The sequence below is a fragment of the Diadema setosum genome, chromosome 20 (genome assembly GCF_964275005.1).
Source record: "Diadema setosum chromosome 20, eeDiaSeto1, whole genome shotgun sequence".
Classification (NCBI taxonomy): Eukaryota; Metazoa; Echinodermata; class Echinoidea; order Diadematoida; family Diadematidae; genus Diadema; species Diadema setosum.
This window is the reverse complement of record NC_092704.1, coordinates 18,844,983-18,860,042: the sequence shown is the minus strand read 5'-3', so window position 1 is coordinate 18,860,042 and position 15,060 is coordinate 18,844,983. Positions and strand designations below refer to the sequence as shown.

At 36.7% G+C, this 15,060-nt stretch overlaps 1 protein-coding gene across 1 annotated transcript in view; it reads left to right on the top strand.

The window, feature by feature from the left end:
• The first annotated feature begins 5,471 nt into the window (after window positions 1–5,471).
• Window positions 5,472–15,060, top strand: part of LOC140243893 (E3 ubiquitin-protein ligase ubr3-like) — a 63,653-nt gene continuing 54,064 nt past the window's right edge. The window contains exons 1-5 of the mRNA XM_072323562.1: window positions 5,472–6,053; window positions 6,696–6,829; window positions 7,465–7,626; window positions 9,962–10,045; window positions 14,593–14,732. Of these exons, the coding sequence (XP_072179663.1) occupies window positions 5,587–6,053; window positions 6,696–6,829; window positions 7,465–7,626; window positions 9,962–10,045; window positions 14,593–14,732 (987 nt within the window). The 5' untranslated portion in view covers window positions 5,472–5,586. The remainder of the gene's footprint in view (window positions 6,054–6,695; window positions 6,830–7,464; window positions 7,627–9,961; window positions 10,046–14,592; window positions 14,733–15,060) is intronic.

Here is a 15,060-nt window from a genome sequence, read left to right as displayed (position 1 = left end):
CTGAAAGAAAGAGCTTATATTTGAAAATTAAAGCCATGAGGAAAGACATAATGTTCACAATATATTAGTTAACACCTGAGAAGTTGGGTTGTCTCTGTGTTGTGTCACCTCCAAAACAATAAAATGATTTTTTCTTATCTTATACTTTTTACTCTCAAAAGTGACTAATATATATGATTTGCTGATAATTTTCAAGCAATTCAGAAAGATACATAAAATATATTTTAGTAATGCCAACAGTTTAAATGAATCTAGTATATTAAAAATATAGAAAATTTATCCCAGATGAACCAAACACCTTTCACCAGTATTATAACATTTGTATGGTGGCTATCAAGAATGATGAAGAATTCATGAACATCCTTGAATTAATCTATTTATAATATTATGTGCAAACAAAAACATAATACAAGTCAAATAAGAATTTTTGCTTTTGGCATTCATAACCTATGTCCCCACCAAAAAATTACAATGGTACCCTCCGCAACGATAACTTTAAAGATAGTGAATCAATCTAAAATACAATTTGAGGGATTGAAACTATAACTCATTGCCCACACCTTACTGAAAACCCCATTCAGTTTGCTTCAGATGTCAAAGAGAAATGAGGATTTTTGTAGAGCATGTCAGGAATCCCTTCCCTCCAAGTTCTGTATATTGTGTTTACACATTAATATGCAGTTCCAAGAGCATCCAAGTGCTAAACTTGGAAGAATCAGACTCCTGACATCCTTTATAACAATCCACATTTCTTTGAGACCACTTAACCAAATTGACTGGGGCTTTCTGCAAAATAGAGCTAAGATGTTATAATTTAAGACCCCAAAGTAGATTTTAGCTGATTTAATCATATTGGGTGCTATCAATGCAAAAGTCTAATTGTGATTTTATTTTATTTTATTTTATTTTATTTATTTATTTATTTTTTTATTTTTTTTTTGGGGGGGGGGCATACTATATGAATACTTGAACACAATGTTAACATTGAATGTCACCTCTGAAACAAAGTTATTCTTCCCTGGTGTTGTGGAATAAAATGTTCTGAGAGCAAAGAAACATTACTAAAATGATCTTACACCCTCATTTCAATTTAAGGTAGAAAATGGAATGCCATGTTTCTTCAGGTTACAATATGTCCATCACATTCTTACTGTAAATGAATATTTCAACACAATGTTAACATTGAATGTCACCTCCGAAACGAAGTGATTCTTCCCTGGTGTTGTGGAATAAAATGTTCTGAGAGCAAAGAAACATTACTAAAATGATCTCACACCCTCATCTCAATTTAAGGTAGAAAATGGAATGCCATGTTTCTTCAGATTACAATATTTAGCTTACAACCTTCGTCCAAATGGAAGGCAAACTACCAGTGCCCATGCTAATTAATGAAGTGTAAAAAAACACTTGTTCTGTGTGGTTTATCTGCTTGAAACAGGAGTTAATTTCTTGTTCTCGAGTTATAATTATTAAAAAACATTGATAAAAAGAAGAAGTTTTGTGTTATTGTCACTTATTCTCAAAAAAACTGAGTGTTAATATTAATGTCACCTCCGAAACATTCTATTATGTTAACTGTCACCTCCGAAACATCCATGTGTGAAAAATCCAAGATTTAAAGAAATGATTGGAATTTCATTTAACCTACATAGGAAGGTAGCCCTTCTTAAAGACTTGTTATAGTATAGACTTTGACCTGGCTTGCCCTCCAATAAATAGTTAAAATCTTAAAAATTGCATGTCAATTGGTATTTTTACCAAAAATTTATAAATCTCATGTATTTTTTTTTTTGATTCACTTTATATTCAACCCCCAAATAGTTTTGATTCACAAACTATATATTGTTGTTAACCATATAAACTTTGCATGGTGAAGTTTGACTACAGAGTTTTGTCATTATGGTGCAATTCATGAAAACAAAATTTTGCTTAAATTTACTTCAGGTGCCAGGGTTTTCCTTAAATTACACCAATAACTCTTCAGCTTTAAGGTCTGAAATGTTATTTTTTCAAAAATTTGAATACTTTCCAACAGGAATCAAATAGAATAATTAAAAAATATTTTGTTTGAAATTTTGACCCTCTGAGTACAAAAGTTACACCACTGATCGTAAAAAAGGCCAGTCACCAAGATTTGTGCCCAAGCACACATAAAACACATTACAATGATTATGGTTTAACCCGTTGAGGATGGACTGATTTTGCTACAACACGCATTTCCCATAGTATACTCGAGTATACTTGGGACTCGTCCTCAACGGGGTGATTACCCTATCCCCCCCCCCCCCAACAAAACAGATGAATCATGAATAAACTCCACATGATAAATGCATATACTCTGCATTGCAGCACAATGTAGTGCGCTCCCAAAAACGACGATGTACTGGGCATGATCCATGCGATGTAAAATCTGAAAGAAAAGCTCCTGTAATGGGTTACATTATTTCACATTGCGAACAACTTGAATTGAGAATTCTGCCCTCATAGTGCATTAGGAGCCCTTCTGCCTTAACAACCATAAAACTATTAGAAGGAAAATGTTATTCTGTGGAAACTGGTCCAAAACATTTCGGATTTTAGACCTGTTTCATTATTTTTATTTGCAGTACATGCTGATTTACCTCAAAGACTTAATTATATTAGACATTATAATGAAAAAAAATGCTTTAATCACCAAAAAAAAAAAAAAAAAGGAATGCGTAGATAAATGAAACAAAAATGCCTTCACCTTTTACTTGTTCATGCAGGCATCTCAAATAATTGATATCAAGAGTATTACAAGTTGCTTGTTCATGTAAAAAACTGTTTGGATTTCAAAAAGTACATGGGAAGTCAGATATTGCTAATCAACCTTGTCACATCATGCTTGGAACACACCATACAATTTAAATTTACACTATGTGAACATGTTTTACCACGATAGGGTTTAATTTGTAATGTGATGCAATAATTGATAATCAAGAAAGTCACTAGCATCACTTTTCAGTGACACTTGTATACAGCAGATGACAATGAAGAGCCACATTTGCACCCGTTCTATATGTATACAGTACATGTATCTGGAGTGCAATTTTTGTGAATGTCAATAATATACACCCTCTTTGAGAAGAGTTATCCTCTCCAAAGTGACATTTTTAATGCTTTTAGTATACAAATGATGCACAGGATAGAGTGCGTTAGCGGAGGTGTAGCGCACTCGAGGGTATTTACAATTGTGAAACATGCACGAGGCGAAGCCGAGTGCATGTTGCACTACATTGTAAATACCCGAGAGTGAGCTGCGTCTCCACTAACGCCACAAAATAATCCTGTGCATCATTTGTTTTATAAAATGGGTCGAAAACTAACAGCATTTTTCACGTAGTTCCTACCTTTGTGGGTCGATACCAGTCAGCTACTTGTAGCACTCGCTCGAGAGAGTCAAGCACGTCGCACTCGGAAATCCCGCACATATAATTAGGCCTACGCCACATAATGTTATGCACGCAAGAAAGGCCGGCCGGCGGCAGCGCGAACTAGAAGTTGTTTACAGGATTGACAGCGCGTATAGTAGCGCGCGACGCACTTGTAACAACTGATTGAGTGCGCACTGGTACTGCAGTGCAATGGTACTAAAGTAAACAACGCCCACGTGACTCATTTCAGCGCTTCCTATTGGCTACATTCTTAAACCCATTTTATAATAAACATTATGTCACAGTGCATTTAAGTTTTGCATACAAAAACACCTCTGGTTCTACACAACATATACAATTTGTATATGTACTTTACCTGAGATACAAACTTTTTTCAACTTTCGCCTGTTTGAGGATTTACAGGACTTGCAATTTATGTAGCTCAAACTAAGTATTCTTCAGGGACTCTCTGTATCATCCAATTCTTTGATTTTTATTGAAATTCATAGAAAAAAAATATTGGAAATATGTCCTTGTAGTTGAATAAATAATGTTACTTTTCATAAATTGAAAAGGGGAAAGAGTATCATGTTTTCATACAGTATTTCTATGTGTCAAAAAAGTCCTCTCCGAATGATGTACACATTGGTCTTCTACAACATCTCATTTACCACTTATCAAAGGATATTAAAATATTACATATAAAACCACTCTTTAAAAGTGTATTTGTGAAGTCCAATAAATCTGGCACAACTGATTGTCTAAATTATGGGTTGCACTTTTCTTTTCTTTTTTGTCACAACCTTTATAGGTGGCATTGGTATGGCTTGTTTATCACATGATATGAAATTGCTTTACATTTTGATAAAACACACTAAAGGAAATGTTCTTTTTGAACTTAATAATCATAATTTTCATCAATCATTTAAGGGCTAAACATTTTATAAGTATTTGTTATGTTGTTATCTACATGGTGTATATGTCAAAAATATATACATAGTATGTCCTCTCCGAAAAAGAAATGTCCTCTCCAAATGATTTTTTTGATACTACTTATCTCGGCAACCACTAACCACAGGACATTCAAACTTTGCCTGTAAAAGCACCCTTGTACTGTATGTCTATTAGGGATATATACAACAAATCTGGTGTAACTGATTTTTCGATTTTAAGTTGATATTTGTCCACGATACTACCCTGTCATGATCCTGAATGCTGCAGTCCGCAGCCCCATTACGCTATGTGTATGGGGTTGACCGACAAGTATGTCTTAGGCGAAAAACTTCTCATTTATAATATAATGACATTTGCTGGGTCAGTTGTTCGCTTCTTAGACAGACACCATTGATACATACGCCATTGCGACGGTTTCCACTGTTCTGGTGGAAACGCAACTTCGACCCAGTTCCCCCCGCATAAAAATGGTTATTATTATTTTTTCCAGCTTGGTTTTCAAACCAGTCTGGAAAAAAATATATACAGGATTAATCAGTAAACATTTTGACTCGCCTCTTCCACTGTTTCCTCCTGTTTTCTGGTTGTTTCATCCACTTCTTTGCAGCGCTCCCCAATTCATCGCTGCCTTCGTTTGAAAAATGACCGCACGAACATCTATGGCAAGCTAAATGCATGCTCCATACAATCACTATATTGGTACATTTCTACACTGTGTACTTACACACATACAGTTGTTCTAGATCTAGAGTACCATAGTTATGGGTAAACTCGGCCACTTGTAATGCGTTGTTAAGTTGTTAATTTCATGAATATCAGTTAAACTGTGAAAAGGGGGAAAATCCTAAATATACATGTAGATGTACATGTACGTGTACACTGTCCTATGTATAATTCATGTTCAGCACTGATGTGTGTTTCACTTGGTAGTAAAGTCCATTTTCAGTCATGTACATTGTACAGTACATGTATAACTGTGTTCAAGACACTGGTTTGTCCCTCAAAGTACAAAGTGTACCAGGTACAACTGTACATTAAATTTGCTTCTTCATTTCAGGACAACAACAAACAGAAAAAGACAAGCTGCCGCTCTTGCCCCCCCCCCCCCCATCATAGTCAATCATACAGGAAGGATGATGGAGTTTGACAACGGTTGGAAGTAACTCATCAACCCTCCAAGTCAGATCAAGAAGTTACAGCTCTGTGAAAGAGGTGCTACATTGTCTCAAGGTCCATTATGGAAATGGCGGATAAATATCGACGCCCAGGGGAGACAAAACAGCAAGCTGCTGCAAGGATCCATAAGGATCTCTCCCGAGAGCTGTTGCCCACCCACAGGGAACTGCGAAGTGAGGGGGGTCGCAGGGAGTTCCACGACCTCCTGGCACTGCTGACAAACCCTGACAAGCCCTTGGATGACATTGACCATCTGGAATGGCTCCACCTGCTCATTGCAGGGGGCAAACCCTTTGAGGAGTTCGCCTCCAGTGTGCGAGAATATGATGATGCCACTGCTTGTGGGTTGGTCTGGACGGCCAATTTTGTGGCGTATAGATGTCGAACATGTGGCATCACGCCATGTATGTCAATCTGTGCTGATTGTTTCCATGGGGGCAACCATGAGGGGCATGACTTCAACATGTTCAGGAGCCTGGCTGGGGGTGCATGTGATTGTGGGGATCCTAGTGTCATGAAGCCTGCAGGGTAAGGAATTACCATGAACACAGGTCATTGTTTTTAGCATGACAGATTGACAAAGTGTTGTCTACTCATTCTCCCATGCTAAGATGCCACTCTTGAAACACAGTCCAAGATGACATTTGCGTGTATGGCTTGACTCTCAGCAATGCTGAACATTTTTAGTGCACAGTGACAAAAATAAAATGGCCAAAACAGACGAACAAAAATGCAAACTTTCATATACAGATGTAACAGTCATAGGTATTAAGAGTAGTTCTGCACTGTACAATGATCAGATGCTAAATCAATTCGATAGGAGTGGAGTAGAGTAAGAGAACGCAACTACATTGTACTACCAGGACTAATCACCTGACCTGCTGTTTATCTACACTGTTGAAATATTTTTTATTTGTGTAGTCCATCAAATTGGCTAGATGTACAATGTATGCTACATGCATAACACTGAGTATCAGAAGATGCAGTTAACAGTGTAGTGTTGTCATTAGAAGTCCAACTCAATGAATGAAAATTAATTTTATTATGAGAATCTATTACCATGAACAACAGAGGAGCACTCAATGCTAATTTTTGTCTCCAGCATTTTTCAATGATATCAGCCTTCATGCTACTGACCTGTCATACCTTTCCTCAAAACTGTGTTTCCAGATATTGTCACCGTCATGGAGGTGAAAAGCCAATTAGTAAGCAGCCACCAGCCAGTCTGCTGCTAATGGCAAAGGAGATTGTCCCAGCCCTTCTGAAGAGGCTACTTCTACACATGAGACTCAACTACATACCAGGTATAAGATGCTCTGAATTGTAGAACATATCATGAACCGGCACTGATAAGAGGTCATGACTTTTATATCACCATGATTTATTTAGAAATGGAACATTTAATAGAGATAAACACACAGACAGACAGAGAAAGAATGCTGGAGCATAATCTTCATTACGTTTTCAACTTCTATAGGTCATGGCTTTTTTTTTTTTCCTCGTCATCAGTTGTAGACATGAGTTAAAGTTGCAATTCAAGCTTCAGAATAGAATATCATGGAAATACCTTTACAGTGTAAGTACTTAATGTGTTTATGTGTACTGTTCAATCATAATTATTCTGTAAATTCTGTTGCTGGAGCTACCTTGTAATAGAGGTGACTGGGTTTGAAATATCAATACCTTTTGTTTAATCTATAATCCTTGGAGAGAATTGTGTAAAGTGATTGTCAAAACTTTGAACAATAGTAGTCTGAAGATCATTTTGGCCTCATGTGGATCAAATACTGTTTACACTGGCTGCATTTTGCAGTGTTTTGAGAAAGAGCCTCTTAAAAATACCCAGAGCTGAAAAGACCAGTACCATGATACTGCTATTTCAATACCAAGAAATATGTAATCTCTTTGAAATCATATTGTGTTGTCATTATTCCTTCAGCGAGCCAGTATATGAGATCAGGAGACATCTTCTTGACAGCCATGCGAGAAGCTGACATCTTTCTTGACCTTTTGCATGACCTCTGTAAAATGGGTGGAGCCATGCGTCGAGTCCTCACAGAGACACTCATGAACAAGGACCTATACTCCAAGATTATAGAAGGTAGCAACAACTTTTTTCTTTTTTTTTTTTAAATACTGTACCGTTAGGTGTTTCACAGACAGAACTATAACAAATTTGTCCTCACAAATTGTCTTTATATACCGTTGGCTATGAATTATGTTTTGAAATAATATTGTTTGTGAGTGTTATAAAAACTTGAGATATGGGGTTAACTATGTGAACTGTAAGTGTCGTGCGTACACTCTGGATATATTTACCGGTATTATACCCCCGCCACACGTAGTGTGAAGGGGGTATATAGGAATCACCATGATGTTGATCAGGCGGGCGGTCGATAGGTCTGTTGCAAAATCTTGCGTCGCAAACTCCTTCTACAGTTTTGAAGCAATTTAAATGAAACTTAGGGTAAATAATGATATTGAGGTATAGATGTGCAAGACATGTTTTTTGTGTTTGTCGGACAATGCGTTGCCATGGTAACCATAATTTTACCAAAACCCTGTGGATTGAATAACTTCCATAGTATTTAAGCAATCAATTTCAAAATTGGTATCTATGATGATATGCAAGACACTCTTTGTGTTTGTACTTGACAAAGCGTTGCCATGGTAACCGCATGTTTTCTTCGAAATCTTGTGGAGTGAACAACTTCCACAGTTTTAAAGCAATTGAAATCAAACTTGGTAGGCATCATGACCTTGAGGCATAGATGTGCAACACATAATTTTTGTGTTTGTTGAACAGAGCGTTGCTATGGTAACCATAATTTTACCAAAACCTTGTGGATTGAATAACTTCCACATCATTCAAGCAATTAAGGTCAAATTTAGTATGATGATCGGGAGGTGTAGTTATGCAAGACACCAATGTGTTGATATAAGAAAAATGTGTTGCCGTGGTAACCACTAATTTTTGTATCAAATTGAACCATTTAATTTATGAAGGTGAAATTTGGTGTGTATGATGCTCTTTAAGTGTAGTTTTGCAAAATGTCCTTTGTATTTGTATCGGACAATGTGTTGCCATGGTAACCACATTTTTTTAAAAATCCTTTGGAGTGAACTTCTTCCACAGTTTTCAAGCAATTGAAACCAAATTTGGTAGGCATTATGGCCCTGAGGTATAGATGTGGAACACATAATTTTTGTGTTTGTCACACAAACCGTTGCCATGGTAACCACAATTTTACCAAAACCTTGCAGATCGAATAACTTTTCCATTATTCAAGCAATAATAGTCAAATTTAGTATGTATCGTGATCTAGAAGTGTAGTTTTGCAAGACACCTATGTGTTAATAGTTTAAGGAAAATGTGTTGCCATGGCAACCACTCATTTTTGTAGCAAAATAAACCCATCAAGCTATGAAGGTCAAATTTGGTGTCTATGATGGTCTTTAAGTGTAGTTATGCAAAATGTCCCTTGTGATTGTATCAGACAATGCATTGCCATGGTAACCACACTTTTTACCCAAACCTTGTGGAACTCAGTGTCAACTCTGTAATTGTACAGTAAACTAAAATTATTCTGTTTCCAATTCGACAAGTGCACAAACTTGGTATTAACGTCATTGCCCTCATGACATCACATACTATAAAGCAACACTAGGAGCGGGGGTATTAATCACCTTCCGTGATAATTCTAGTTATATATGACTGCAATGCCATAACCCCTTTGCTTGCACATGCCATATGCACACATTCTGATTGGCTGTGGAGAGTCAAGGACATTTGGGGCTGTTGAGTCGAATATTCTGGGCTTATCCATAACTTAATATGGAACTTATTCTGTATATTATAATCATGTCAGGAAATGATGCTGATACAGCCACAAATGCTTCTTGATTTCAGGAGAAAAGGACACAAAAGAAAAACAAATTAACTTATGGAACCTCAATATTCTAGGCAATGTAGACAGAGCACTGCAGATAACTAAATACATTCAAGATTGTGGATGTCCATTTTGGTGGCTAGCATGGTATCTGGGGGACATTTCACGAAGCATTTTGTCTGACAAAGTTGTTGGACAGGTTTGCTCTCAGCCAATCAGATGCAAGGATTTCAGTAGCTTGTAACAGTTTGTCAGAAAAATATCTGACCAAAACGCTTCATGAAATGCCCCCCCCCCCCCCCCCCGATATATCACAATGGTCAGTTGCAGTTGGGATGTGTTGCACACCTTATTGCTGTTATATTAATTAATATTATTTTTCCCCCTTTTGGATGGGGCAATATGGAAGACCTCAGCATAATGAGCAGAGCATCAAATGCGTAATGAGTGAGACCACCGCATAGTCATTTGAAACCTTTACATGCATCATGTCAATGCTCAAGATGGTGGTCGCTCATTCATTACTTTCTCTCCATAAATGTACAGAACTCCAGAATCATCGTAGCAACAATCTCTACCAGCATGCTCTGGGTGGCCTACCATCTCCAGACCAAAATGTTGTTATTGGATGTAAGTTTTTCATCATTTTTTATTCATTTGCTTGCCATGTCAATTACTGTGTTCCCGTGCCAAGATGTACGCATGTTCTCTTTTCCCAGCCAGTAACCTTGTGATGGATACGTCCAAGTTTTGTTAGAGAAAATTATTTACACAAAATAGTTTATTAAAAACATAAAGAACAGTGCTATCCATCTTGTAAGGGTTCCTACAAACTGTTGTATGAGAAGTTCGTATGAAATATCTCAGTCCATTTCAAACTGTGAAATATTATTAAAAACGAGACCTGAAACTCGTCACTGTGAAGACAAGTTAGGTGATACGCTGGGGGTCATCACATTTCGGTCACGGGTGATCGACAACGAAAATGATGCTAAATAGCGACTTGAAGTTATATTGAGAAACGTTTGTGAAGTCCAGTTCTTTATACAGTCCTACATAATTCAGATCAAATTGTTTCTGTCATGCAACCAAGTGGAAATTTCATGCGTGTGTCGGCGTGTGCAAGTAAGTCGATTAGACAGGCTATGTAACTGAATATTTACCAATAGGTCTTCAAAATGTAAATAAAGAAAAAAAAATCCAGAAATCAAACATGGCTATAAAGTCTTTTAAGAGTCACCTTCACTTTAACATATACTTGTATTTTCAAATATGAACTTTGACCATTATTTGCATAACCAAGAGGGCTATGTCTCATCTCGTCGTCATATTATAATATGATCAGTTTGACAAACTCTATAAGCCTGCAAAATTTTGCAGCAGTCGAAGCAATGTGGTCTCCAACACAAAACAAAGGGATATTGTGTGTGTGTGTGTGTGTGTGTGTGTGTGTGCATGCATATGGGTGCGTTTACATGAGAACATGATTTCTACATGGACGATGGTGTAATTACTCCATTGAAGAAAAAAAAGTAAAAGATAGAAGTATTTTGTTTCATGTTCTTGTGGGGTTCGAACCCGCACGTGTGCAACCTCACGTCTTGGGCGCCAGAGACGTCGCCTTTAACCTCTCAGCTATACGTCTCAACGAGAAAATATGAGGAACGTAAGCTTATATGTGAAAGATGAATCCGAAATTGTTTCATCCACATTCCATTCTCATTTTCAGTTTTAAGCTGCAAAATTGTCAACCTGATGAGGAGATTTGAAAAAATAAAATGCATGATTACTGCAGCTTATTGTCTCAGCTACAACATACTTAAAGGACAACTTCACCTTCATTAACATAAGGATTGAGAGAATGTAGCAATATTGGTAGAACACATCATTGAAAGTTTGAGGAATATCGGACAATCTGTTCAAAATTTGTGAATTTTTTTTTTTTGTGCAGTCACCGCTGGATGAGAAGACTACTGCAGTGTATGATGTCACATGCGTACAACAATAGGCCTATAAGGAAAATATAAAGAGAATTTCACAAAATTTCATCTTTTGAAAAAAGTACACATTCCCTTGACTCGTTACTGACATATGTTATGGGTAATATTATTCCCATTGCCTGTAGAAAGAGGCAAGTCAAGTGCTCTTTTATTATGCGAAAAAAGTGAAAATATTTTGAATTTTCTTTACATTTTCTTTATACTGTTATACTCATATGACATCACAAGCCTTAGTAGTCTCCTCATCCAGCGGTTCCAACACAAAAGTTTTAAAAATTGATAACTTTTGTATCGATTGTCCAATTTTCCTCGAACTTTCACTGATGTGTTCTGCTAATATTGCTGCATTCTCTCAATCCTTCTGTTAATGAAGGTGAACTTGTCCTTTAAGTTTCAGAGGAAATGAAGCAAAATAAGCTGAGGTAAAGGTGCTTGAACATTACTAAGTCAATACATGGTTTAAAAAAAAAAAATCACCTCCCATAGACATAACACATAAACTTGGCTGATTTTTAGTCTTTGCTTTTAATCACAATTTTCAGTATGATGACGATATCAAATTGCAAAACAATGACATAGACTTGAAAGAGAAATGCTCAAAGTACAACATATCCGAAGTTAGGATAATATTGAGCTAAAACAACAGAGATACTGTACCAGCAAATGAATGTCAGAAACAGTACCTCAAAAAAATTAATTCCACTTTTTTGATTTCAGATGACGATATGATGACGTCAACGACTTTTCCCCGAAATATTGATACTTGAAATGTTATTTACAAGTCATATGCTTTTGTTATTTGCAATAAAAACATAGGGTTGCTGGACATTTTCAGGAGCTGTGACAAAGTAAACAAAGACATGTTTTTTTCACTATATTTGCACATAGACGTGTGAGCGGAATTTTAACTTTGACACCTGTGCATGCCTTTGTTATAGATCAAAATCGATCGGAAATCAATGGATATTGTTACTTAATGTATCAGGAATCCAAATCAGTCGAAAAAAGTGCATTTTCATGTTGCTTACGCGCTGTGCTTGCGAAAACGTGCGGATGGGATGCACACGTGTGGAATATTTATGAAATGCCTAAAATTGTCTGAAATTTCAAGAAAACCGGTCGGGAAGTCGTTTTGAGCATTTTCATGCCTCCGCCACGAAGTGGTGCCGGAGGCATTATGTTTTCGGGTTGTCCGTCCGTCCGTCCGTCCGTCCGTCCGTCCGTCCGTCCTTCCGTCCGTCCGTAATGAATTTTGTGGACAAGGTAACTATCAAAACCCATTGAGGTATCCTAATGAAACTTGGCATGTATGTGTATTAGGGGGTGAAGTTGTGCCTATCAACGTTTGGGTGCACATGCTCAAGGTTAAAGGTCAAAAGGTCAAGGTCAAATACATAAAATTTCACTATTTCCACCATATCTATTGAATGCCTGAAGATATTTTCTTGAAACTTATTGTATACATGTATTACCAATTAAGATTCTCTGGTGAAAGTTTGGGTCATGAGGTCAAAGGTCAAAGGTCAAAAGGTCAGGGTCAAATACATAAAATTTCACTATTTCCACCATATCTATTGAATGCCTGAATATATTTTCTTGAAACTTAGTGTATACATGTATTACCCAATTAAGATTCTCTGGTGAAAGTTTGGGTCATGAGGTCAAAGGTCAAAAGGTCAAGTAAAAATATTAAAACTTTTTTTTTTCTCCATACCTTGGAAAATTGTTCAAGGTATCTTCATGGAACATAGTATATATGCTGACTGGAAGTGATTATCTAGAGAATGTAGGGTTCATGGGGTCAAAGGTCAGGGGTCAAAGGTCAAGTGCAACACTTCAAAATTTTACTATTTCCCTCCTATCATGCAATGCCAGGAGGGTTTTTTTTTTTTTTTTTTACACTTGGTGTATGCATACATGTAACCTAATAGAAATTCTCTGGAAAGTTTTTTTTTCTTCTTTTTTTGCCTCAAAGGTCAAAAGGTCAAAGATCAAGTGAAAGTGCTGAACTAACTTTTTCCTCCATATCTCGGAAGTGGCTCAAGTTATCTTGAAACTTAGTACATATTATGCATGTTCTACCTGAAAGTGATTATCTTATGAATTTTAGGGTCAAGGGCCAGATGAAAATGGTAACAATTTACTATTCAATTCAGAAATTGCACTTTTTCTCCACACCTGTACCTTGAAAATTACCCAATGCCTAAATGTATGAATGGGTCAAAGTCGAGTTAAAGTCCTTAAATCCCTAGATACATGCTCTCCTATTCATCCAATTAAACCTAGGTCAAGGGAGGTGAACATTCAACACATTTGTGACAAACTTGTCATTTCAATATTTTGCCAATTTTGTGAAAATGTAATCACACATTGTCCACATGTACTATCTAGACCTATTGGGAAAATCATGCATTATGGCGGAGGCATACCAGTCGCCAAAGCGACATTTCTAGTTAATTTTTGACGTACACGCACGTCATGGTGACGTCATGGTGGTAATTAGCATAGTACAGGACGATCAGACGTGACTTGAACTTTATGTCTACCGACAATGGTAAAGAAATAGCATTTAGTTATGAAGTTATGATCGATCATTGAAAATCACAAAATGGTGCCTAGATGACGTCACAGATAAGTTATCGTCATGAAAATGTTGCTGTACTGAGATATTGTCATGAGATATGATGACTGAAAAATTCATGTTAATTGGTCAAGTCGTTATTGGGATATTTTGTTTACAAAATTCGTCAGAAAGAAATGGGAATTTCGAGCAAACACAATAGGTGATACGCCGTTAGCGTATCACCTAATAAAGTCTGTGAAGGTGTTGATTATGATTGTTCTGTCTGTTTAAAAAAAAAAAAGTGTATTCCTAATAAAAAGATACATATAGATTTTTAATACCACTTTGCTGCTATGAGTATTTGGATACATGCTGAACATGGGAGGAGGCGTGGAAACGAGTGGTCAATGTATTACAAGCGTATGCCTGTTAAAAGCTAGCAAGATGGGTACAAGAAGTTGTTGCTTTTTCCAGAAGACTTCAATGATGAAACTTAGATAGTATGTTTTTGTGAAAACAAAAGAGCAAGATCTTAATTTTCAAGTATTCAAAGATGTGAAAACCATCATGTAAGTTAATATTCTTTACTCCCTTTACTCCGCTTATCCCTTTAGCTACGACATATCCAGGCATACCAAAGAACCTAAAACATGAGACACTGTTGGAGGAACTCATCTTCTGGACAGTCATCTATCGCTTCCCTCAGAAGATGGTCACGTTTCTCCTCAATATGCTGCCCGACAATGAGTACAAGGTACTCCTGGTGCATGATTTGTGTCTGGTGTTCCTTAAAATCTTCTTGCACCAGTAAACATGGTTTACCTATACATGGTCATGGCCCATGTTACAGCTTATTCTCTCACAATATACCCCAGCTCATCACTAGCATATCCAATGCCATCAAAAATCAGTTAAAGGTAAAATATAGCTCTCAAAATAGCTCAAAATGCATCTTCCACCATTTGAATTTGCTTGATATTTATATATCAAAAGGATCTACCAAAAAAACTTGTCTGCCTGATGCAATATTTTAGGATTGATGAGTCATTATGAAGTTTATGAGATCAAAAGTGTAGAATAAT